Source organism: Salarias fasciatus, chromosome 13, assembly GCF_902148845.1.
Source record: "Salarias fasciatus chromosome 13, fSalaFa1.1, whole genome shotgun sequence".
Classification (NCBI taxonomy): Eukaryota; Metazoa; Chordata; class Actinopteri; order Blenniiformes; family Blenniidae; genus Salarias; species Salarias fasciatus.
The window spans coordinates 9353096-9380306 of NC_043757.1; the positions used below are offsets into that span (position 1 = coordinate 9353096).

Here is a 27211-nt window from a genome sequence, read left to right on the forward strand (position 1 = left end):
AGCAGCTGTACTTGTTGTGTGGATTTTTTTTTTTTTTTAATTCCTTTCATGAGTTTTCCCCTGCAAACCGTCTGTTGCGGAGCAGCCGGTGTAATCTCACTTTACTCTCTCAATCAATCCTGGAGAAAGTGATACCGGAGAAATGGAGAAGAAGCACTGCAGAGGTTATGTGGGGGTAGTTTGAGCGCACGAGTTCTTACTTTGACAGCAATACAGAAGAGACGGAGGGTGCTTTAGCAGCTCCCTTACCCCACCCCACCCCCAGCCAAACCCCCACCCTACCCGTCCTTGACCCCGGGTTGGAGCGAGGGGCCAAGTCTGTCTCTGCAGTGGCAGGGACCTGCAGGACGGCCTCCTCCTCGCTCCGTGCCCCTCTCAGATGATCTCATTCTGCGGGGTGGGGGATCTGCACTGCTGTGGCCACTTCCAGATGAAGGCTGCAGAGCAGGTGTCTAGTTGTCTGCCTCCGCGTGCGTGTGTGTGAGTGTGCGTGTGTGCGTGCGTGTGTGTGTGACTGTGAGTGCAGACTTTCTGCCGAAACCCTGCTCATAAACAAATGTGATTGATCTGACTTGTGTGCGCAAGTCTCAGGTCTGACACCTGCTGGTGGGACACAGAATTGCATGCAACTGAAAAAACAAACAGAAACAGTGTGAAAGCAGTCAGAGTAATAAACAGATGGACTCCAACTTATTTTCAGTTATTTTCTCATTTCACTTGTCCATTTGACAACGTGGGATCTGACTCCAGATTTTCTACTTTCAAGCATTAATTAGACAACCTATTATGCTGATTATTTTGTACAGATTTACCTGCTAAAATGATACTTTAGATTTGTAAATCCTTCCTGCTCAAGTCTACATGAGCATATTAACAGTGTATATTCAGTGAAAAGTATTATCAGTCACTGGGCACAAATAAAAAAGTGCCTCCTTGTGTTTTTCATAAGTAGCAAAATTACTTTGTGTTTTCCTCGTGGGCTATTTTGAATTCTTTTGTCATTTGTGTGTGTATTCTGTCATCATATAATATGTCTGTACTAATTTATTTTTAAAGATATTTATGTCTGATGGATGTCATTTACACTAATATTACACTAACACTAATAATAAGTTTAGACCAGTAATCTAAAAAGCACTTGAATAATACAAATGATTTTCATCACTTTGACCCGATAAAAAGGGATTGTTAGATGTGTTTCGATGGTAGATCGGATTCTGGCATCAGTTCCCTTTGTTACTGGCGACACGTGGCTTATTTAAATTTAATTACCAGTATAAATCTTCACAGAATAAAGCTGCTGCAGAAATTGTCATCAAAAATGAAAATGTTAATACACTGAGTATTCTTGATCCTCTGATTTGAAAATCTTGGCTTGTCTTCTGTGCCAGCTTCAGTCCTCACACTCTCCAGCTTCGGATTATTAAAGAGATGCTTGTTTCATCTCTGAGATTCCGTTCATTCTCTCGTGTGCTTTCAAAGTACTGCCTCGACCCCACGGTTCTGTACCAGCAGCGTTTCTAATGATCCACATCATATTTACACTTGGTGTGTTCTCTCAGAGGCAGGCCAGCTCTGCACACTGAATTGCTCTGCTCTGTTAAATTAACTGGGACGTCATCCAGCCGCGCACAATAATTTAGAGGGTAATTTCCAAAGTAGATAAGGGCTTTTTGAAAACAGGGACACCCACCTCATATGGACTGACGTGTTTGCAGGATATTATCACCCACATAAATTGAATGTTTTGGTGGAAATGAGTGATGCTAATTTTCCTGACGTGGGTACATTAGCGCGGAGGGACTCGGACTGCGATCAGAGGGCAGAAAACAGGACGTCAGGTAGTCTGGAAAACGCTAATGTTGCTATTAAAGAGCCCTGTTGGCCTGGTATCAGCTGGAAGCCGTAGACCTCTGCAGTGGTTTATTTTTCATCGACACTGTGGAGTTCTGCTGGGTCAGACGGTAAACTGTCGTCCCGGCTCCACTTCCAGCTCGGCTGCTCCATCACTCAGCAAAGAGGACGAGAAATAACTGACTTTAGAAATCACTCAGCTTTAATTACTTGTTTCTCACAATATAAATAAGAGCAATTTATCTGTAGGCTACACAGCATGGACGGCGACTCCAAAAGTGCTCGCACTGCGATCAGTGTTGTGAATAAAGTCGTGTGACACTTCTGATGTGCCACTATTTGAGGCAGCAGTGTGCTGGAAACTGATTACTAGTGTGAAATGAATCATGTAGTTACAATTACTGAAGTCTCTGTGAGCTTGTTACACATTACCTTTGTACATAAATATCGTTGTAGAGCTGCTGTCTCTATGGCGGATGTTACCATTAGCATCACTTCAGGCTGTAGCCCTAATGGTGACTATTTACTAAACTCCTGTTTACCAGTAAAGATGTAACATTAGCAATGACCATTTTTAGTTTCCACAATTGCTGGGACACATTAAAAGCCATATATAAACAAGCTGTGTGCATGATGGAGGTTCATTGCAGCTGATTTGTTGCTGCTTCTTCTCATCATCATTTGCTTATCTGATTCTTTCAGGTGAAGGTGTTACGGCGATTTCTGCATGACTGCTAAAAAAATGGCTTCACCTCGAAGGTATGCAAAATATTAGACTTGAAATTGGCAACAGTTGCTGAGGTTTACAGGAATGCAGTTTACTGTGATGAACACAGGCATTCAACGGCATAAATTACGTGTTTTAACACTAAAACTAGTGACTTTGATTAGATGCCAATTGTCAGTAACTTGCACAACACTGATTTTGATTTTGACCCTGTGCATGTGTGTGCCGCTGGACTCGGCGGCGTGCTATCTGAGGCGGTGCCGGGGATGCCTGGGAGTGACGCCGTCGATGATCCGAGGGCTGACGTGGGTTATGTACTGCAGCGCCGGGTCGGAGTAGTTGAACGGAGGAGGGTTCTGCTGCTCCAGGATGTAATCCGGCAGCGAGTGTGGAAGGCTGGAAGAAAACACAGAACTGAATTAGCATGTAGGAGTGTAATACGTAATCTAAGACCTCGTTATTCTGAAAGTGGGTCAACATTCAGCAGTTTCTCTTTACGTATGACGAGGGTGTCAAATAGCAGCATATTCACTTCTGGAATACACATTTTGGGCAGCTCCAAATTTCTATTTCATTGTAAAAATATTTCGAGGAAAAAAATGTTTCAAAATTTCAAAGTTTTAAGAAACTTTTTAAGTTTTAAGTTTTAAAAAAAGCCTTACTTTTTTCAACATGAAGACAATTTCAACAATGCTACATTGTACAAAACAGAGGAAAATGTAAAAAAGAAAAAGAAAAAGCCGATGTCCTTCAGTTGCAATATTTTGCAGCCTTCAACAGCCGTGCTTTTTCCACCACTGTAAATCTTTGAGGCTTAAGCTACTTTGCAAACAATCGGATTGCTGTTTTTTTACTGTTGCATCATCGACCTCTCGGCTCAGGTCCCAATTACATCTTATAGGTATTACTCTTACTAAAACAGCGCAATCTGTAGCTAATTCAAAGAAAAAAATGGAGATTTATTATCTTTGCAGTTATGTCATGTGGACCGGAAGAAAATCTCCAGTGTGAAAGTTTTGACCCACGGGCCATATGTTTCACATACAGCCTGTATACTTGTATGTGAGACGGTCGAAGAGATGCTCCAATTTCTGATTCGCTTGTCAGATAGTCAGTGAGGTGGATATTATGAAAGAATTGTTTACTTATCACAGTGACAACAATAATCTGGGCTCAGCAGCTCGGTGCATTCTCACGCAGACCGAAATATTTCGAAAATGATTGACTCTGAGGTCTAATAAAAACTCCAAAATTCAGAAGAAAAAATAAACTGTAATATTTTAAATACCTACAACCTTTTTCTTAAATGAAATCTTCTTAATCCATCTTTTTTTAACATTGATGTCAACATTTTACCCCAGAATTTGTAGTTTTTAACAGTAACAACAGCAGTATAGTAACATTTGCCTCTACTAAAGCAGGTTGTGGAGTTAGAGCTGTTTACAGGTAAACACTGCCTGCAGTTAATGCTGCTTCTTTTTCTGTGTACAGCAGACAATAATTTCAGGGAAATTTATGGAAATGTTTGGATGGGCAGCAGTTGTTGTCAAATGCTCAGTGACTCATGCATATTCATGCAGGCTGCAGCCCAGATATTCCAAGCGTTGAAAGACGCAGAAATCTGGGACTAAAGCTGATTAAAAACATGAAACACAACATCCTCAATTCTTCTCCGGACTGGCTGTTGTCTGATTTGCTCTTAAGATGTTTTGGATTGTATATCATTACGTTTGTTCTCTGTACAAATATGTATATCCCCCCACTGGTAATGAAGTACAGACTGTGCAACCTGCTGTGCCGTGATTCACTCTGTGAATAACACACCAAAAACAACAAAAAAAACCCCACATGGCTGGCCAAGTGATTCTTTGCAAAGTCTCCCATTGCCTGCACAAACCTCTTCTGAAAATGTTCTTTCTTTTTTTCCCTCCTTCATCACAATTATTTTCATGGTGCAGTTTCTTTGGACACTGAACTATACTGATGTTGGATTTTTGATTTTTACCCAGTGGGAAAACTGGAAACAGTGAATAACTCCATCAGATCACATACACCTAGAACATTATATCATATGATATAATCCAAGTAAGGTTCTCTTTCCTCTTTCTAGTTGAAAGGCAACAGCATAACAATTTACTGGGCCTTTGCCTACTCCCTCTAATCTAACAACATATAATCCCACAATGCCTGCAGCCAGCCACACCCCCCCCCCCCCCCCCCCCCCCCCCCCCCCTCCATTATATCCATAGGGTTTATTTGGCTGTTAACAGAAAAAGCAGGACAGACATCAGGGGGATTATGTGTCTCTCTGGCCCACTAACACCTGGTCCAGATGCCATACATCTGCACACGTACACACACACACACACACACACACACACACACACACACACACACACACACACACACACACACACACACACACACACACACACACACGCGCGCTGGGGCTGAGGACACATGCACTTTACGAGGTCATGAACAGATACTCTGCAGTGCTTCTCATGCACATATGCATCTAATAGGAGATGTTCTTTCAAGTGAATTTTCATCCAGAACAATCAGCTGTGCATTAAAACCTTAAAGTGATCTCATGTTTTCAAATGTGGGATTATGTGCAGAGCGAACTCGCTTCGTACTTTTCATCCTGTGTTGTCAAGCTAAAGAAAATGTGCTCTAGCAACGGCTATCTGTTCACATCCTCTCACTGTTTCAGAGCCTGACTTTGCCAGCTTGGGAAGGAAACTGGCTGACATTGGAGAGCCATAAACAAATGTAGATTAACAGCAGTGTGAAAGCTTTCTTGGTGTTTTATTGTTCTTTTTGTTTGAAAGATTCTGTTTGCTATTTTAACGAGCATTATCGCAAGTGCAATTGACAGTAAGAAATATGCTATTGGGGTGTTCATAGACTTAAAGAAAGAATTTGACACAATAGATCATGACATTTTGCTCAGAAAGATGGAACAATATGGTATAAGAGGAGTTGTTTTAGACTGGTTAAGGAGTTATATCAAAAATAGACAGCAGTTTGTGGATGACTTCATCTCACCTGAATTAAACATTACTTATGGAGTACCACAGGGGTCAGTATTAGGCCCAAAACTGTTCATTATGTACATAAATGACATTGGTAAAGTATCAGGCATATTAAGACCTGTTGTTTTTGCAGATGACACAAATATTTTCTGTACTAGTGATGATTTGCAGCAAATGATGGATATAGTCGGTCAAGAACTCAGTAAATTGAAATCATGGTTCAACAGAAACAAACTATCATTGAATTTGGAAAAAACAAAATGTATGCTATTTGGTAACCAGAAAAAGAATATAAAAGTCAAACTGATGATTGATAATGTACTGGTTGAGAGGGTGTGTGATAATAAATTCCTGGTGTTAAACTTGACCATAAACTTTGCTGGAAAAGTCACATCACATACATTAGTTCCAAACTGGCAAGAACTGTTGGAATAATGGGTCGGGTAAAGCACATGCATTACTGCTCCTGTGTTGTTCACTGGTGCTACCGTATCGATTGTATTGTGTGGAGGTGTGGGGAAACACCTACAAAAGCACCCTACAGAAGATATGCACACGACAAAAAAAGCCATAAGAATCGTGCGCAAAGTGAGCTACAATGATCACACCAATCAGCTTTTTTTAAAGTCAGATATGTTAAAATTTATGGATCTAGTCAAACTAAAAACCGTACAGATTGTTTATAAAGCTAAACATAAATTACTACCTGGTAACTTAAATAAATGGGTCATGGAAAGGGAGGGAGGGTATGAATGGGGGGGGGTTACAATTTTAAGCAACCGATTGTCCGTACTACCCTATAAAGCATGTGCATTTCTGTCTGTGGGGTGAAATTGTGGAATGGTCTGGATGAACAAACAAAAATGAGTAAAAATGTTTATCAACTTAAAAAAATGTATAAAAAAGCTATTACTGAAAGGTATAGAATTAAGTGGACAGCCTATTCTTGTCATGACTGTCAAACCATGCATAATACAGGCAAGTTTCTTTATTTGTATATTGTATGTATGTGTCTATGTATATGGGTATAATATGTGAATGCAGATGGGTATATGTCCGTATGAATGGGATTTGTTTTGCAAGTGGAACCTCTAATAACCATTCAGCATATACTGCACAACTGTAATTTGCCACACGTATGAATGAATGGATGAGTGGATGAGTGAGGGGGTCAGGGAGGGGGGGGGGGTTAGGGTACTGAAAACATTTTGGTTAATATAGAGGGAGAGTAAGTGGGGGCAGGACATTAAAAGCTTTTGCTTCTTCCTACTCATTTAGTACTTATGAACAATTGTGGTATTATGTACCCTTAAATTGACTGTTTTTTAATTTTATTTTTTATTTTTTCAATTGTTTTCTTTGTCCAAATAAACTGAACTGAACTGAATTATCTAATTCTTATGTGAACTACCTTGTTGTTAATATTCTATATTCATCAGACTAATTCTACTTTGTCCATGTTACTGATGGTTCTTCACATCAGCCTGGAAACATGGCGTTCCACAGGGCTCTGTCTTAGGACCTTTACTTTTCACAATATACTCCATTAACACTTCAGGAAACACTCATAATTAACATCCACCATTATGCAGATGATGCACAAACCTATTTATATATGAAACCAGATAAAAGCGTGTCTTGAAGACATATGTGGGAAGGAGCAAACTGGAGACACCTGGGGCTTGTCAGGGGCAGATTAGTTTCCTCCCCCTTTCAATGGTGAGTATAAAAAAGACAGCAGTCAGGAAGGAGACGGAGAGAACTGAGTGTCCCAGACAGGGCAGCAGAAGACACACTGAAGAAGAGGCTGAGGCCCTGAGGAGGGATCAGCAGGGAGAGGCTGCAGTGTGTTTGGTGTTACGTTGGTAAATAAAATGGTGAACAGGGAAACTATCTCTGTGCCCGTCTGCAGTAGGGAACCCCAGAGAAGCAGGGTCTCTTACTAAAAAAAATAAAAGTCTGGATGAGCTGTAATTTTCTGCTGCTGAACGCAGATAAAACAGAAGTTATTATATTTGGCTCAAACGCTCATGAAACTAACTTAACTCATTTTAGTGCCTAAAACAAAACAAACCAACTATTTCTTCCACTGAGCCATGTGTTCCCCTCTTTATCACCTTTACTAAGCATTAAAGCATTGTACGTGCAAATTTTGTCTCGGTGTTACCCAAGTGCGGTTTCATAACTTGAGAACAGTTAGTAGGAAGTGTTTTTGTTTAATATAGTAAGAGAGTGGGCAGCCCGTCCTCCAACTGAGAAGTTAAATAGGAGGGAAGACAGTGCTGCAGCAGCAGAACAGCCGGCAGGATTTAAAGCCTTCAAGTTGCTTGTGAGAGAACTGTCTCCAGGCAGACCTACTTGACTACTGTACCTTGAAATACACAGCGCTCGCGCGCACACACACACACACACACACCCGCGCGAGTGTGTGTGTTCTCTGATTGCAGCAGTATATTTTGTGATGGCCCGCAATGAACCCTGTCTCACTTGGCCCACAGGAGCTGCTGACCCACCGAAAAAAAATGTGTTTTATATTTATTCATTAGAGTTTATTGGCCCGCTAAGGGACACTCAAGCTATGGACTTTATCCCAACGTGGCTTTTGTGAGACTCATAACACACGACAAATGACACTGCATGTGTTGCCGTTTACTGCACGCTCACATAAAACTTTGGCCACCATTTCCTGTGTGAAGTATGCTAAGCAACTTGAAGGTCTTGGACTTCCCCGAAAGCCACACCCAAACATCCGCCCAGACAGATGGCTGCAGTGAAGAGTAAAGGGGCGTCACTCACTCTCCGGTAACGGTCTTCTTGCGGCAGAAGAAGCAGGCCAGCGCCGTGAGGAGCAGCAGCAGCAGCAGAGGGATGCCGATGCCCAGAACCAGGCCCAGAATGAGGTCCACGTCCGTCCCGCTCGCTTTTCCTCGGTCTGTAGCGGAGCACGGTCAGAGCTCAGACCAGGAGCAAACGCTTTCAAGAGCAAAGGAAGATCTACAAAAACTCAGCTAAATTTCGATTATCTGTTCAGACTTCAGCCATGTATAGAAATGAATAACCCACAATTTAAAAATTAACTCTGCTAATCCACCTGAAAGGTTCCAGACAAGAACACAAGCAGCCATCAAACTAAAAATCCATCAAGGATGAATTTTTTTATTTTTTTTAAATTTTTTTAATATATCAAAATAGTTTGCACTAGTTAAAGCAATGCAGACAATTTGGTGAACGTCATTGCTCCCAGGGCTTCATGTACTGTAGGTTTGTTCCCACTAATATAAGTCATCAATAATAAACTAATTGACAACAACACACATAAAAAATAAGTAATACATAGTTGTAATTATGTGAAGACAATTCACTCAATTCATCTCTGTGTTTCCAGAAAATGCTATCGATGGGTGCGCAGAAAAAGCTCACCTATTACACAGGACTGTGCCTTGTGCACGTCAGTTGTGCCATTGCAAACACATCTGTAGCCGCCATAAGTGTTGGAGCAGTGGGCGGGGGAGACACACTCCGCCTCCCCGGACTTACACTCGTCCAGATCTGTGGGCAGAGAGGCAGTTTAATTTACACAGATGCTGTGTAAATACTGTTTACACTGAGGAACACTGAGCAATACTGTTTGATGGAGTTACAGCTTTAATGGAAGCGGAGTAAAAGTATTTTACCATCAATTTCTATTCTCCGGATGTCGTAGTGTCTGCTCACTCCTGCCAGATAGTCCGCAATGTACCAGTGGGGTGTGTCACTGGACACGTTGATACGATATTCTTCCACAGCTGGCTTGGACGCCTGTTCTTTGTTTTTCTTCGAGATATTATAGAACTTATTGCTGAAACCTTTTCTCAGAATTTCATCCATCTGAGGAAGAAAGTAATGGTCATTGTGCAATGTATCGGTGCAGCTGTCACATCAGGAGTCACTGTTTCTGACTGATGTGCCACCAGACACTGTTGAGGTACCTGTTTGAGTCTGTCGGCGCTCGTCTTCTGCCATTCCACAGAGACGTTGAACACGTTATTCCCTGCAAACACAGAACAGCAGCTGCGTGGCGACCTTTCCTACCCGAGCTTACCATGGTAACAGCTGAGGAAGGGCCGCGCTCCGATGAAGCTAATGAAGCCGAACACATGAGAGCTCTTACCTGGAGGATTGGGAGAGTCACCTGCGAGGGAACACACGACAGCTGTAGTACACTCGGCACTTTGCTGGGGAGAGCAGTCAGCTCGCACAAATGCATTCACTTGTCTGTCATGGGAGCTACTAGATGTGCAACATGTTTGGAGTTAAATACACTGATCGAAAGCCACACACTAAACAACATACATACATACAAACATAGATGACACTAGATGCATCTGTTTGGTTCATAGTGTTGCTAGTTTTTTTTGTTGTTGTTCATTTAGACCTGAATACAAGCCTTTTAAATCTATGCAGTATTTGTATGTCCGTTTATGTGCATGTTTTAATAAATTATGGCTAATTTGAATCAGCTCAATTTGGAGACATGCAGAGAAACACTTCCAAGGGACAAGGGTTAAGAAACAGTTTATCTTTTAAATGAGACACAATCCTGATCCAGAATGCCTGAATATCTGATCATGAGTTCATTGTTACCTTCACGAGGGCAGGACAAGATACCCAACATGGCAGGATCAATGTCTACAATCATAAAGTTGTGCTGGCAGGACCGTTGACACAAATAAATGCCAACTGTAAAACCTGGAAATCTTTTCGTATCGATCATGACCTACATACCACAACCTTCAGCGTCCGTTGTGTCTTGGTACCGGCACAGACACTGAAAGGAGCCGGGCCTGTTCCTACACTGGTACTTGGCGTTCTCACAGGCCTTCAGGGTCGCACACTCATCTATGTCTGAAACAAGGGCAAGTATGCATACATTTTCACAAATAAAGCAATCCACAATTGACATAAGACACATTCAAGTACTTCCATCAAAAAACATTTGTTTTGAGGAACAAATATTTAGTCAAAGAACTATGAGAGCAGCAGTGACGATGAGTTATAAGAGTGGTGAGCATTTAAACAGTAAAGTATTTTAGGAAAAACATAAAGCAAGAGAGACGAAAACAACTAAAAAGGAAACAAGAATATTAACAGTAAGTGGGGATTTAGAGATTTATCTACCAAATGACTTTATGTGTCTCACCTACTCTGCTTGTCTCACTTCAGTCACAGCAAAATTGAAAAAGTGGCATCAGCACTCAGACTGGGGTGGATTTGAAAATATATCAGATTTTGGAAAAGAAGATAAATATGGATGTGTTCAGGGAGTTTCTGAACAATCTGTTCATACAGCCACACATGAAGCTGGATTTGGGCCACGCCTGCCTACGATGTGAATGCAGCTGAAGAGAGTTTGTTGGTGTTTCTCATAACTTAGTGGGAGTGCTGTGTGTTCACTACCTGTGCAGTTGTATCCATCCCCAGTGAAACCAGGCTTACAGGTGCAGGTGAAGTTTTCTCTGGTACTCTGACACACTGCATCTTCATGGCAGAGGTACGGGAAAGGAGGGCGGCACATATCTGAAGGGGTATGCAGAGAAACGAGAATAAGATCAAAAGCTGGTGGTATAATGTTGAATTAAAAAAGTTTTCTTTTGCTACATACCGTGTTCAAAACACTTGTATCCCTCCATCCCTTTAGACACAGTGTTATCGGGACACTGGCCACAGGTGAACTGGCTCGGCTCTGAATTTGACCGGCACTTCACACCTCGGTAACACGGCTTTCCTCGGCAGACATTAGTCGTGTTCCCGCAGAACGTCCCGCTGAATCCCTCAGGGCACAGACAACCGACCACCTGGGAGGAACAGGAAACCGTCACTCATTCTGGATCAGCACCAACACAGCTGATTTTATTTGTCAAATGTTCTGACTTTTTTCCAGTTTTATGAAGTCATTAAGTTATTAAGTCAGACTTAAGGATCGTCTTCCCGTTGACCACCAATTCCAGTTTCTATTCTCCATAGCTCATAGTAAAATAAAAATGATCTGGAGAACATGAATAACACTGACAGAAAGAGAAAAAAACCCTCCAAAAATAGTCTAACCCATCGTCGTTTGTGTACCTGGAATCTTCCCTTCAAGTGGTTTTCGGCAATGCTGTCATATTGACACGTCCCTCCGTTTAAACAGCCGCAGACACGCAGTATGGGGGTGAACAGCGAGCTGGTGAACTGGTCTCTGACCCTGATGGTGATCTGGACGGGCTGGGTACTGAGGGGCGTCCATGTCAGGTAGCCATCACCTGGGAAATACAGGAGAGTACCAGACCACTTAAAGCGTCCACATCCAGAGGAACTATTAAGAAAATAAAAGTGGCTTTGTTTGTGTGTGAGTGTCTAGATGGATAATGAGTGGATTGGTGGATAGATGAATAGATGGATGGAGTGCTAAATGATTGATGAAGGATGGATGGATGCAGATTAAACAGTCTTTATCAAAGGGGGTCTCACCGCTGCCGATAGAAGTCTGAGGAGGTCTGGGTAAGAGGAGCGAGTAAGTGATTTGGTCATTGTTGGGGTCCTCGGCGACGATCTGAACGTTGGTCAGAGAGTTGACCTCCCCATGGATCACTGTGGGACTGGTAACTATTGGGGGCATGTCAGCTGCCGCAGACAGACCACGTTGCATTAGAGGGACTCAATTTGTAAAAGAAAGCAAATCTTTCACATGTGAATACCAAACTAGTTTACCATGGATCCAAGCCCGATTCCGGAGTTGCGTCTTTGCTGCCAAAGTTTGCTGGCCCACTTCAGGGAGCCCAGATGCTAAGGTGTCCAGGATGCACGGCATGCTGTCTCTACAGCTCCGCCTGAGTTCTTTCATCTCAGCAGGACTGGTTGTGTTCAGCAGTTCCTCAGTGGGGACAGACTTTAGCGGTTCTTGTGGAGGTGATGAGAACAACAGGCTCTCCGGACCTGGGACCGTCCCTGGATGAAGAGGGAAACAAAATTCCTTCAATGTTCAATGAAGGTCTATCATACTAGACAACAAATAAATCAAAAAGGATGGATTCATTTTTCAAGAAAATCTGACTCCACTTCAGTCTAAAGACAGGTCTAGAACCTACACTGGGAGGAACGGGACATGTTTTCATTGTAGGGTCATATTGGGAATCAAGCCCACAAAATCCTGCAGGATGGCATGGGGAAGAAAGAAAAAATGGAAAAAAAAAAAAATGCTTGTAAAGGAAAAATAGCTAAAAGAGATTAAAAAGTTAACTAAACTAAGACAGTTGAAAATGCTATGAAGGAAAGACCGATGAGTGAATGGATATTTTTGAGTTCCTGCCTGCAATGCACTCATCGTTTCTGTGAAAGCATGGCAGTTGAGGTTAGTATGCCCTGTATCCACCGTTCACTTCATGTTGAGGAAGACTGAAATTAAGTATTTTTGCATTTGATCCAGGATAACAAGAATTGTGGCTCATTCCTACATCATTCCGTGTCTATCTCAAAGACTGTCTATGTGGCTTAACAATGATCCCCGAGTTTCCCCCAGCGGTGTGCAAGCACCTAGCATGGCAGCCATCTTTGTTTTCAATCAGCATGTGATTATGTGTGCAAATGAATGAATGTGATGAAATATCCAAAGCACGGTGAACCTACTGACGAGGCAAATGTGATGTATATTTGAAGACCTTTACCATGCACTAGATTTTCTCAACAGAGCATAGAGATCTTTCTCAAACTAACTATGCAGAGCTAAGTTGTGTTATTCACTCCAACCCCATGTAAAATAAAATCAGACTGAAAAGTGCTAATGTTAAAAATAACATCTGCTGAAATAGTTCTTAACAGACATTTCAGTGGGTTTTTTCTTTCTTTCTTTCTCTCTAAAATATAAGAAAAGAGAATAAATGGAGAATGACTGTCCAGGTTCAAGGTTAAAAAAAATAAAAAACACATCTAGCTGGAGGAGATGAATTTTGTTCAAGGTATCAGCATCTTTTCCATGCAGATATCAAACCCACAACCCATAACTTTGTCAGTGTATTTTTGATTGATTCTATATCTCATTATGCCTCCAACTTTTCCTTCTTTGATGGACTTACAGGACAGACCAAAGGCCTGCAGCTGCTCCTCTGTGGGTGGGTTGAGGTCCTCCGAGACCATGACCTTACTGTCGGACATGAGGAAGTCATCTGAGGGATTGGAGCTCCAGAGACCCATCAGCCCCACAGTGCGATTGTAGAAGGTCTGAGGAACTTCCACCATGGCAGCCAGCTGATTGGAGCCCTCACCGCGCCACACCAGAACGTTGAGACCGCCTGCGTATACGGCTGCACAGCGGTCCTCAGAGAGGCAGCGCACGGCAAAGCCCGTCTTCCCCACATACACAACAGCTGGAGGGGCAACGTGTTTGTCACATGGGTAACAGAAAAGGTACGTTTTGTCGTTTTTGTTGTACTTATAATATTTAAAGGAAAGATAAAATAAAAGCTTCATGTTTTGTGAATTTAAGATAGACGTGTATGGTGATGTTTACCATCATCGACACCTTTGACCGAGACCTCAGCATCATCCACAAAAAGTCTCAGTCCGCCATGTTCCTCTGAAGACTTCCATTCAACCTGAAAACAGAGCAGCAACATGGCAGCACATGATCTATACGGTTGATGGAAGGGCCAAAAACTAACAAGCAAATTACTCTATGGATTACTTCCATTGATCTAGCTCTTTGAAGTGAATAAATGTAACTTTTCCTTTGGCACAGACACGGCGGCCTGTGCCTGACTCCGTCTCTTTCGTCCTGACCTTGCCGATGCCTTGGTGGAAGGCAGCCATGCGCACCACCACTGGGATTTCAATGATCCCCTTTGCGTCTGTGTGGAGCTTGTCTGTCTGTCCTTGCAGGGTGAAGATATTAGAGCCGGTGGCGGAGGAGAGACGCAATATCACAAACTCTCCAAGGGCCTTGAAGGAGTACTCCGTCCCGTCAAAAGTAATGAAATGGAGGCCGCCGGAAACCATCGCTGCAAAGGAAACATCGACAGGAGTTTGTTGATTATTATATTCATCATGCTGTACAGGTCATTATCAGGATTAATGCGACCTTCTCCTGGTTCTTATAATGTTTTCTGTTGTCCTGAAAGAGTTCCTCACCCACACCATGCGCTGCCTCATTAGACCTGGTGGAGCCGTTCGGGCTGCCCCAGCTGTAACCTTGGCAACGGTCCAGCGGCCTCTTGTCGAGGTAAAGATGGCACAGAGTAGACTGAATGCAGCACCACTGGAAGGGCAGGAGATCCTCATCTGGAGAGGAAAGTCTGATGAAGCCAACTGATTATGAAACTGCAGTCAGCGTCCTTTCAGTGAAAGGTTACGGGTTTGATCAAACTGATCAAGTCTCACTCTGAGTCTTTTCACATCAAGTCATCAGGTTTCAGAAATATGTCTGAACTTTCTGCTCTGTTAGAAATCTTGAAATCAAATATAATCAGGGTTTATTTATTCACTCCACATGGGAGGCAGTGTAAATATCTACCAGATTGACTCTCACAGTGGCTGAGTTGACTCCAAAATCTTTTATTTTTCCTCACAGCCGTTGTTTGGGAACTGAGGGAATAAAGCCGAAACATAAAACCTGAAACCTATGTGTAACACCTTAACCAATGCAGTTTAGGTCAATGTACCACCAACATGTTCTGCAAAATCAACAATTGAAGTAGCCATTAAAATAATAGAAATAGAATTCAATATTGTAGTGTCATGAATGGCAGCCAAACCCACACAGACTTTTAGTGATACCGCAAATGGTTTCATTTATGCAAATAATTCACATGGATTACCGATGTGTCTCTGTTTGCTGTGTTCGGAGAAATAGGCCTCGTTGTACCCGGCCAGCAGGGGACCATCTAGCTCATAGACACACCTCTTCCCTGCACCTTTACCGCTAGACAGCACAGATCGGAAGACGTGTCCTGCTGCGCTGCCCCATCGCTGACCCCTCAGCATCTGCACCTTCGAGCTCAGATCAGCTGTATCCTGTAAGAAAGACAGCTCCTCCAGGGCCTGGGTGCGGGTGCAAGGACATGAGGGAAGGTCCTTTATCCATCCAGCAGGGTCGGGCTGCTTCATGGCCCAAGCCTGGCACCGGGTTTCCGGAGCTGCTTCGGACCCCGTCGGTCCTGTCAAATTGTACACGAGCTGGCCCGATTTACCCAAGGTTCCGTTCAGCTGCTGCGGCCTGTATCTGCCCCCAGGCCCAAAAAGATTATCTGGAGGCGTAGTTTTCTCCACAAAGGAGTATTTTCCGTCAGTGTAGCCGATGAGAGCGTCATGGTGCTCCCTCTGCCCGGGACCCCAGTTCATCTCTCCGTATCGCAGCAGGGCGAAGGAACGGGCGCCATCTGTGGCGAGGACGCACTGAAAAGTGTTTGTCTGAAACAACAGAATTCATCATTTGGATTAAATGTGATTATTAACATGTTATCAAGTTCAAGATATATTTTAAAGAGTAACAATGTCCTCTGCTTTGAGCACCACTAGAGACCTCAGATGGGGCACTAAAGTATCACTTCATGAAGCAAGCAGGCAGCAGCAGACGTTCACACTCATACATCAAGGTCCTCATGGGGGAACTGGCCCCAAGGTGGCACCAGAGCTGCACAAACCAGCATGGATGTTCCCAGAAAGGCAAGTGAATACTTGCTTTCTTTAGCCCGGCAGCGGAGTGGCTTATATGACACGTTAGAATCCCATGAAAAGTAGAACAAGCAAGCAAGCAAACAGTGTCACAGTGTCACTCCCTGCTCCCTCCAACCTTTGACTGAAACTGGCACGCAAGAGGTCATACAGAGAAAAAGAGCCCTGATCTGACAGAGTTTACATGTAATGATGACGATCTCACTATTCTCAAGGTATTATAAACATTGTAGATGTAAATAAATCGTAAGAAAGAGGAAACATGAACATTTAAGAACAATTCTTTGTGATGTTTTGATTAAAACACAGTATGTTCATGCTTCACTTTTGTCAAAGGTTGGTTGAAGAAATTATTTTTTGTTGTTGTTGTTGAAGATCACCTCTGATGAGTTGATCTGCTGGAAGAAGACAGGCATCACGTTTTCCCAGGTGATCTTGAGAATCCAGGCAGGATTAAAAGCAGGCATGCCTGTCAGGGCCTCGAATTTTGTCACCTCGCTGGCGGTGCGATTGAACACAATTTGGGAATAGATGTCTGACACATCCATTTTATGATATTCCTAAAATAACAGGAAAAAAGATACAAAGCACAGCAACGACATATGACATCAAAATCTATAAAAGTCATTTTGTCATCATTCAGAATCGTGTGACCTTATCTGACATCTCACCTGATAGTACAGCCTGCCGTTCCCGTGAGTGAGGTTAACGTCGTCCCAGAACACCGCCAACAAGGACACATTCAGGTCATCAGGAAAACCGCTTGCAAAAGGAGATGGCAACAGGTACTGCTCGTTCTCAGCGACAGTTTGAAACTGGACGAGTCCATTGTCAGAGAACTAAGAAAGCAGAAGGGTAGATGAGGTTTAATATCTCATAAATCATATGAATTTGGCTAAAATACAAGTGGTTATACGGTAACTTAATTTATGGTAATGCTATTAAGTACATTTGGGTCTCTACTTTTATACACTGCTAATACAATTCTGTGTTTAATGTTATGCTACAATGAATTGTGGTTTATGTGAAATGTAATCTGTGTTTTCTGAAAAAAAAAAACTTCATTCATTTCAATGGAAATTTTTATCCCAGGGTTTTTTTTAAGTGTTGTTGGATGAGCCTCCTTATAGTACATGAAACATTTTGGATGCAATGTCTTTTAGAGGCAGCATTAATGGTCTCATCAGACATTAACATGAAGTTTGCCTTGTTTAAGACAGAATTGGCAAACATAGTTTTGAGTTCATAGAATCTTTACTGAAGGCTCGAGGAAGGTGCACGTACCTCCAGCAATTAAATCAGTGTTGGTGTGAATATGTTTGACTGTTCACAGTTTACTTTAAAATATATATGGTGTCATATGTTTTTATTTCTGTTTCTTTTTTTTTCCTTTGTCATCACTGCTTTCCCTCTCACCTGCAGGTGAGAGAACGTCACACCTGAAGTCAGTCAGGCTGATTGGAGCTGCAGGATAAAGCAGGTGTGATTGTTCCAGTCTAGAGAATGTGTGGCATATGAGAGGTGAGGCTGGGATTTGTTTTGCTGGATTAACCTCTTGTTTTTTCTCTCTGAAAAAGACATTTTTTTTGGAACTTTGATGCAGAGATCATTTTTTTGTCCTGCTGTTTTTGATGTGGCCAAATAAATGTTTTCTTATTTTGAGAACCTTGGACTCGGTTAAGTTTTTTTTCTGACATTCACACTGCATGCCATCCTAGAGAATAACACACACCACTTCAGCAGCAAAGATGGGTGAAGTCTGAATGAACAAGGCAGAGTAAAATCAGTATGAAACTTAATACTATGATTCCTAAAACATTTTTTTATCAAGCTTTAAATAAGTGGTTATACATTTTTGGTTAAGTCATCATAAAAAGATGCTCTTATTCCTATGTGACATTTTGACCCTGACCCTCTCCACCAGTCTGGACTTGAGCAAAGTGCTAACCACTACTGCACAGTCTGATCATTTTGCACAAACTATTCTTGCCTACTTTCAGTGCTGTCATATTTAGTATGTTTGCTAAATTTCACAATATGTCTGGTCTTTTAGCTATAACTGTAGATGAGCCGTGCTGCTTTATAGCTATCCAGCCGATATATACAACTAAAAACCAGTTGATGGGCTGTTCCAGTGATCTGACAGAATGAGTAGTTATTTATGCTGTTACTCCAGGTGAATTTCTCAACATTCACACATGTGGTATTTTTAAATACTAGCTCTAAAAACAATACTTTATCACACAGCAATTATAATGGGGCTTTGATATTCTTGAAATATGTGAAAAATAAGTGTAATAAACATGGTTAAAGTAAAAAAAAAAAAAAAACTCACATAAACCCTGGTATACAGTTTCCCAATGAAAGGAAAACCCATTGGTGGAAAGATATAAGGTGAATTTCCATCTTCCGCCTCTATTTTAACGTCATTGTCGCCAGCCTCTGCTCCGTAGGGGTACAGACTGCTCTCTGTGGGGGAAGCACACAAAGTTAAGCTTTTACAAATTCGGTATAATATCACATTTCCATCAACCAAACTAATCTATTTATTTATCATCAGCATAGCGATAATTAAGAGCAGAATTTTCAAATTCTGGGCTTCAGAAACCCAAGTCCTGCATGTCCTGCTCTAACACAGCTGCCTCTTGTCAGGAATTTGAGCCGTTCATTTGAAGAAGATATTCTAGACTCCTACAATATGCAGGACGGGGTCCCTGCAGATCAGAATTGTTAATTTCTTGTTTCAGGTAATTCAAGTGCCAAGCTTTTGCTGCCCTGTTTGCTAAGGGGAAAAAAGTGCAGAAATAGATAGCAAACACGAGTATTGAAAAGGAAGAGCGCCAGGGGGAATTCATCAATTTTTTTTTTTTTTTTTTTGCTGAAGTTGTATTTATAAAAGACTACTAGAAATGTGTGCTGATCTACACAGGTGTAGAACAAAAACATAGCTAACCATTTTGAGTCATCACTTTGCACTCTGCGCTGTTTTCAGGGCAAGAACAGGCATAAGATCCCGGAATGTTGGTGCAGGTTGACAACCCACGACATGGCGCGAGTGACACACATTCATCCAGATCTTCACATCCTCCTCTTCCACGGCCTTCATCTTCAGTGGCAGTCCAGCCATGATTGCATGAGCATTTAAAATGTCCAACACGGTTGATGCAGGTAGCAGCAGAGTGACACACACCATTGTCCTGCTGGCACTCATTGATGTCCACACACAGCGATCCGATGCTTGTGAAGCCCGCCATACAAGTGCATAAAAATGATCCTGGTGTGTTGTGACAGCGAGCTAGATGGTGGCACGGTTTTTTCGGGGCGATACACTCATCTATATCTTGGCACCAGGAGCCATTTCCAGTGAAGCCTAAGCGACAGTGGCAGGAAAAGGTGCCAGGTGTGTTCCAGCACCGTGCCAAAGGATGGCAAGGGGAATTCTCACATTCGTTGATGTCTACACACGCCTGCTGTTTTTCATGATAGCCAGGCTGGCAAGAGCAGTTGTATGCTCCGGGAAAGTTTGTACACACCTGATCGGAGCGACAGGTGGTGTTGTACTGGCATTCGTCAATATCGTCACAGCCTGCACCAATGCGTCTGTATCCAGGAGAGCACACACAAAGAAAGGACCCAACTGTGTTGTTGCAAAATGAGTTATCAGGGCAAGGTGTGTCATCTGGGTCACGACACTCATCAACATCCTGACATTGTGTCCCATTCACGGTAAAACCTTCATTGCAAGGACAGCGGTACGATCCCGGGATGTTGATGCATGTGGAGTTGGGCTGACACACTGAAGAGTTCAGGGAATCTGAGCATTCATCCACATCGACACACTCAGTCTCATTACTCCAGAATCCTTTGTTGCACTCACAGTAATATGAGCCAAGAGAGTTCAGGCATGTACCATTGGTGCAAAGCTCCCCCAAAGGCTTGTCACTGCATTCATCGACATCCACACAGGTATCATTGTTTCTGAAAAATCCAGTGTCACAAAGACAATAGTAGCTTCCATTGGTGTTGAAGCATTTGCTGTGATCGGGACAGGTAGCGTTGTCAAGGCATTCGTTAATGTCCTCACAACCAGTGGTGCCATTGCTTTGGTAACCATTCCAGCACTGACAAACGGAAGATCCAAGTATGTTTATACAATCGGAAAAATTTGGGCAATGCACTAGGCCGAGGAAACACTCATTTATGTCCAAGCACAGCGAACCGTTGCGTTCGAAGCCAGGGTCACAGGTACAATTGTAGCTCCCTTTCTGGTTAGTACAGGTGCTGTGGTTAGTGCAGGTGAAGTTCCCAGTCGCACATTCATCTATGTCGTGGCAATGTGTCCCATTGTCTTGAAAACCTTCCCAACAGTCACATGTGTAGGAACCATTTGTGTTGAAGCAATGGGAGAAAGGCGGACAGACCTGCTCTGGGGATTGGTTGCATTCATTCACATCCCAGCAGTCGGTACCACTTCCTGTATAACCTTCTGAACACTGACAATAGAAGGAACTTTGGTATTGGTAGCACTTGGCCAGCGGATGACATTTGATGGTTGCATTCAGGCAGGTGTCTTCATTAACACATGTGCCCTCGCTGTAAACGATTCCCAAGATGCAAGAGCAAGTGTAGGAACCAGGAAAGTTGCTGCATGTCATGTTCTTCCCGCAAACTGTGGCCAGCTGACATTCATCCACATCGTCGCAGACGTAACCATCGCCCTGGCATCCGTCCTGGCACTGGCAGAGGTAGGATGCTTTGGTGTTGAGGCACACAGCCTGGGCGCTGCAGTTGTTGGGTAGGGTGGAGTTCCCCTCACATTCGTTCACATCCCGGCAGTCAAAGCCATTGCCCTCCATGCCAAATGGACAGACACATGAGAAACTTCCAAGAGTGTTCATGCAGCTGGCAACAGGGTGGCATCCTCCGTTTTGGGCCTGGCACTCATCGATGTCTACAATTTATCCAAAATGGAACAGTGTCAGGCAAACAGCCCCGCATAGTGCTAAAAGAAAACTCTCAAGAAAAATCCATTTATGGGGAGCAAAGATATCAACTTGTGGAGTGAATATTGTAATAAAGAATTGGTACTCACCAAAGCAGTCCTTCCCGTCGCCCTTAAAGCCGCTAAGACAGAAACAGGAATGGCTGCCTATTGTGTTGACACACCGAGCAAAGGTACTGCAATCCTGTTGGTTTGTCTCACACTCATTTACATCTGAAAAAATGATAGGCAATGAGGAGGAGATTAGACTTTTCAGCAGAGAACAATCCAGTATTGATTAAAGCTAATTATTAAATGCTGCTTTATTCAAATGATGAACTTTGCCATAGTACAGCGTTTAAACCCCCCCCCCCCCCCCCCCCCCCCCCCCCCCCCACCTTGTTATTTTCATTTTCATTTTTGTTTTTCATCTCTTCTGTCAAATCCATTTAGCTGGTTATTTTGTTATTCTTTATAGATTAACTGTAACAATTATTTAGAAAGAAAAGTTTTTCTTACCAACACAGTATGTCCCATTAAGTCTATAACCTTTTTTGCAGACACAGGAAAATGACCCTGGTATATTCAAGCACTCAGTTTCTTTTTGTGTACAAATATTTTCCCTCTTGCACTCATCTATATCCAGGCAGGTCAGTCCATTGCCAATGTAGCCCAGATCACAAACGCACTGATACCCGGCCGGCGAGCGATGACACAAGCCTTGACTGTGGCATGCAGGGTCGCACTGTGGGCTGGGTGGGACACAGGTGTCATTGAAGGCCACTGTGCCATTCAAACATGAACACACGTAAGCACCAGGGGAGTTGACACATTGGGAGAAATCAGGGCAGATGGTGTCTGACAGGGAGCACTCGTTCAAATCCTCACAGGAGAAGCCATCACCTTTGAAACCCTCCTCACATTCGCAGAAGAAGTCCCCTATAAAGTTCGAGCATGCAGCCCGAGCATGACACGTGCCCTCCACAGAGCACTCATCTATATCCACACACTCGGTGCCATTTGCTTTAAAGCCTCTCTTGCAGGTGCAGGTGTACATCCCGATGGTGTTGAGACACGTGGCATTGACATGGCACGGGTTGCTTTTGCACTCGTCCATATCCACACAGTCCATGTTGCTGGTGGGGCGGTAGTACCCCACCTGGCAGGGACATGCATATGAACCATCTATGTTTTTGCAGTCTTCATTCACCCCACATGGATTATCCAGTTCAACACATTCATTTATGTCTTGGCAGAGAGTCTTGTTAATCAAGGTGAAACCTGCTTCGCACAAACAAGCAAAGGATCCTTGCTTGTTGATGCATGTAGCTTTGTTTTGGCAACCTCCATTATCCACCAGGCACTCGTCCACATCATCACACACAACTGTGCCATCTCCAGAATAACCTACAAGACAAGTGCAGTTATAGGAGCCAGGAGTGTTTATGCAGCGGGCATTGAAGTGGCACCGTGGAGCCAGTGAGCATTCGTCCACATCTACACAGGATAAGCCATCTCCCCTGTACCCTGCCATGCACTGACAAGAGTAGGTTCCAGGTGAATTTGTGCAGATTGCAAAAGGGCTGCAGAGTCCTGCCGCACACTCATCTACATCTACACACTGTGTGCTATTCAAGATGAAGCCAGTGCCACAGTCACAGTAATACGACCCAGGAGTGTTGACACAGGCTGTTGTAGAAGGGCAGATGTCAGGTGTATCGCACTCAATGATGTCCACACACTTTCGTCCATCTCCCAAAAAACCTTCCAGACAAGAGCACTCATAACTGCCCAGTCTGTTGATACAAGTTGCATTAGGGTCACAGTCATTTTTTCCATTGCATTCATTTATATCTGCACATGTCAGCCCATTTCCTACAAATCCACTATTGCAGGTACACCGGAATGATCCCTTGGTGTTCTGACAATTTGCATATAAACTGCAAGTATTGCTTGCACATTCATCAATGTCCACACAACTCTGTCCATTACTTTCAAAGCCTCTGCTACATGTGCAGCGGTAAGTGCCAGGAAGATTTTTACATCCTCTGTATCCAAGCGAGGAGGCACAGACTTGGGGAGTCTCTGAGCATTCGTCTATGTCGAGACACAGGTAGATCCCGTTGCCCTTGTAGCCTGGATTACAGGTGCAGACATAAGACCCTGGGTTGTTGGTGCAAGTGGCGTTCCAGTGGCAGGTTCTTGGGGATTTGCATTCGTCCACGTCGGTGCAGTTGAAGCCGTCGCCTCTGAAACCGATTTTGCACAGGCAGTTCCGAGTCCCCTCAAAGTTTGTACAGTCAGCATTGACATGGCAGCCACCGTTTTCTTTGTCACACTCGTTAATGTCCTGGCAGATGCTGCCATCTCCAGTGTATCCGTCAAGACACTCGCATGTGTAACTGCCTAAGGAATTTTTGCAGCGGGCTCTCCGGCTGCATGTGTTCAGTCCAGTGAGACATTCATCGATGTCCTCGCACTCGATGCCGTTACCCTGGTAGCCCATATTGCAGTCACAGGTGAAGTTATTTTGGACCTTCAAACAGACAGCCTGAGGGTGGCATACACTGCCGACGGCCTCACATTCCCGCAGCTCAGCGACTGAAAAAACAAAAAAAAGGACACAAATTGAATAAAGGATTATTGTACCTGATAATCTGTCTGCTCAGATTAGTTTCATTGTGTCTTAGAAGACTTCGTATCTGCTAAGAATCTCCAAAAAAAACATTTCACTGTATTTACCTGCAGAGCAATGATCAACCACTGCAAATACAGTTAATAGCCACAGCAGCGGAAATCTGTAAGAGTGAAAAAAAGGAAGTTACGAAAATGGGCAATCATAATTTATAATTAGTCATCAACACACATTTTTCATAAACAGTAAGGACATTATAATTTTCAAATACAACAACAAGCATAAATTTTATTCACTTGATGTAACAGTTTATCAAAAAGCAGCAAAAGAAAATAGGACCCTTCGTTTGCCTCTGGTCAGAGGATTGTGTACCATGAAGCCTGACAGGTTCAGTTCTGTTATTTGAAAGCGCCACACTTATTTGACCTCATTGTGGAGTGTAGGTTACCCAGCTTCCAAGTGCTTTGTGTTTCTGCAGCCTACTTCCACCCAGTAAAGAATGGCTGTCTGTCTACTGTTGTGGCTGATGAACACAGACTATTGTCTGATCAGTCATTTACTGTCATTTCACTGTCGCTTGTCGAATGTCTCCGGGGATTTTGACAAGAAAGTAGATTATGTATATTCTGAAAACACCATTTAAATAGACTTTGCATGATCCCCCAGATTCATTTCTCACTGACGATGAGAATCACTTTTGACTTTGACGTCACAACCTGTGCAAATAATTTGCCTGTAAGGTATAAGGTAGTAACATCAACACTCGAAAGACAAACTCATCTGGATTCAAGCCTAACTTAAAGCAACTACCTTTTTTAAATCGTGAAAAATACATTTTACATGTTTGTGTTTACCTTTTCTTTCATATAGTGAAAATAAGTGCTGAGGATGTACTATAGACACATCAAAGAAAAAAGCATCAAAAACCTCAATTTGAATTAAGACAGATTCCCTAAAAAGGGGGAAAAAGGTGATTTAGAAGGTACCCAAGATCTTTCCGTTTATTTAACTGATCAAACAATATGATCACGAACGCATAATGGCAAATGGCTGGATTTAATGCAAAGCTACGTTTGCAGAAACAGGTCAACACTCTATGACTTGTTCTGCTTGAGTTACCATCCAAATCCAAACACTCCCTCGAGGTGACATTGGGGTATTGTCTCCGTCTCAGGACAGTGATCTGGATGAACATTAATTGCCGAGACTCTTCTTACATAAGCGCAGGAACGCCCACTGTAAATCATATCGCCCTCTGAACGGCTGCGGCTGGAGGGCAGAGATGACGTTCATCACCACCACTGATTACTGCCTCAGATAAATCTAAGAGTGATGAACTTCATGTAAGAGTTTCAGACGTCAATATTCATTTACTCACCACTATAAAACAGCGTATCAATCATGGTATTTCATATCAACATTTCAGTTGTTGTGCTTTATCTTGATACAAAAAGTTCTCTTTTATTCATCCTTTGCCTGTGAATGTATAGAAACTGTGCATCAACAGTTCTTTTAAACATTTTTTTAATCTAGACCCACTATTTCATAGCCACTCTCATGTCTATCCCATACACATGTTGATTTATGTTGCCAGCCCAACTGAAAACAACACATTTAACTAGTTTCATAGATGTTGGTTTGTAAATTACAGTAAGCCAAACCTGTTTAACTGAAATGATGATTCATATTCATGTATGTAACAAACACTCTCTCTTTTTAGTGCTGTCCAAATGAGACAAAGCGATGGTTTTGACTACACAGGAGCGATCTCTGCTATCACCCAACATCTCCCCAACCCAACACCGTATCAAACAAAAGATGGAGACACTGATATAAATTTTATACCAATGGATTATACAAATGTTTTGTCAGCTAGAAACATTTTGGGTGATTTATTCTAAATAAGTGATTATTTCTGTGTATTTTCTGCTTTTCTGTCTTCTTTCTGTTGCATGTGCAGCAGAAATTAACGATGAAGGTCACTTTAACTTTGACTTGACTTACTGATGCAAAGCTCCACATATTAATTTATTTGCCATCTGCCATATTATTACTTAAAATAATAATAAGAAGAAGATTTCAAACACATCATCCAGACCACAAACAACACTACTGAATCATCTGGAGGGACACATCTGTAACTCCAATGAGAATCAATCCTCAGACAGATAAACATATTGAATGTTTAAAGTATCTATATTTTGGTTCCTTTGACTCATCTCTTGTGAAGTAGTCAGAAAAACTAGTGGTTTTGTCCTCTAGATATTCACCCTAAGCTAACTGTGAACTACTTCTATTTTTGTGAACAGCAAATTTTTTGGAAGTAAATCTCCATATTTTCATCAGCTTCAGGAAAATTATTCTATCTTTAAACTGACTTTCATTATGACTGTTTATAATCTGGTTTCAGGTTCATTAGCAGTTCGTCTTGTCCAACTTATTCACTTTCCTAATAATATTTGTCTTTATTGAGCAAAATGTATTAATCAGTAAATCAAATGAATTAGGAACAATTTTTTTTTTCAGTTATGGCTTATCGATGCATAAACGCATAGCAAATGTACAGCATTTGAAGAGAAATCCTTCATGTTAATAATAAAAAAACAAAGAAGGTATAAAAGCTGTTTAAATAAAAAAAAAAGAAAAAAAAAGGAGAAACTCTTTTCATTTCCTCAAATCTGAAGAGAAAGATTTTGTTAGTCAAACAAATTTGACCATGAAAGAAGCTCGATATACACGAAAGGGAAATATTGAATCTGGGTCACATGACCTGAATGATGCAGGTTGAGACAGTCTTTAACCACCAACTGTAGGTTCTAAAAACAGATATAAAAAACAGATTGAGATTTTCGCTCACCTCATGTTTCCATAAATCCTGGACCTGTTTGAATCCATGTTGGGGGAGAACGCTCGGCCTCCCCTGAGCTGGATCTCTCTCTACCTTCTCCTCCTCCTCCGCGGTGTCTGTCTTGACTCTTCCATTCCCCTGGAGACAATGTCCCAGCACATCACAGCCCGTCCAGCCCTGACATCTTAAACCTCTGGGAAGGGGAACACCCATATTCCCCTGCTTATGTGTCAGTCCAGGCACAATGAGTGGCCCAAGGCCTTCGATTTCCCTCCTCACTGCAGACAAAAGACCAGATCACCACTGGGTTTATCAGCCCAGGGGACATCTGAAACCTTTTCGTTGTATTTTTAACAATTTGACTCTTATCATGAAAATTCATTGTTTATAATGAGAGCTCTCAAGTGTTTTAATGGGCTTGGTGGCTTACTTTGATTTCTCTTTC

The 27211-nt window shown here is 42.5% G+C and overlaps 1 protein-coding gene across 1 annotated transcript; it reads right to left on the reverse strand.

The window, feature by feature from the left end:
• Positions 1-9264: 9264 nt before the first annotated feature.
• Positions 9265-26849, reverse strand: LOC115399253 (fibrillin-1). Its single transcript, XM_030106533.1, has 22 exons — positions 26776-26849; positions 24026-24081; positions 21896-23884; positions 20973-21253; positions 19493-20423; positions 18638-18771; positions 16974-17141; positions 16683-16862; positions 15447-16038; positions 14761-14910; positions 14413-14630; positions 14144-14228; positions 13710-14000; positions 12349-12585; positions 12109-12261; positions 11722-11900; positions 11261-11453; positions 11056-11175; positions 10384-10503; positions 9770-9790; positions 9588-9649; positions 9265-9486 (listed from the first exon to the last, which is right to left on the reverse strand). Exons 1-22 carry the CDS (start codon positions 26811-26813, stop codon positions 9265-9267), a joined length of 6420 nt encoding a protein of 2139 aa, XP_029962393.1. The 5' UTR covers positions 26814-26849.
• Between the last annotated feature and the right edge of the window lie 362 nt (positions 26850-27211).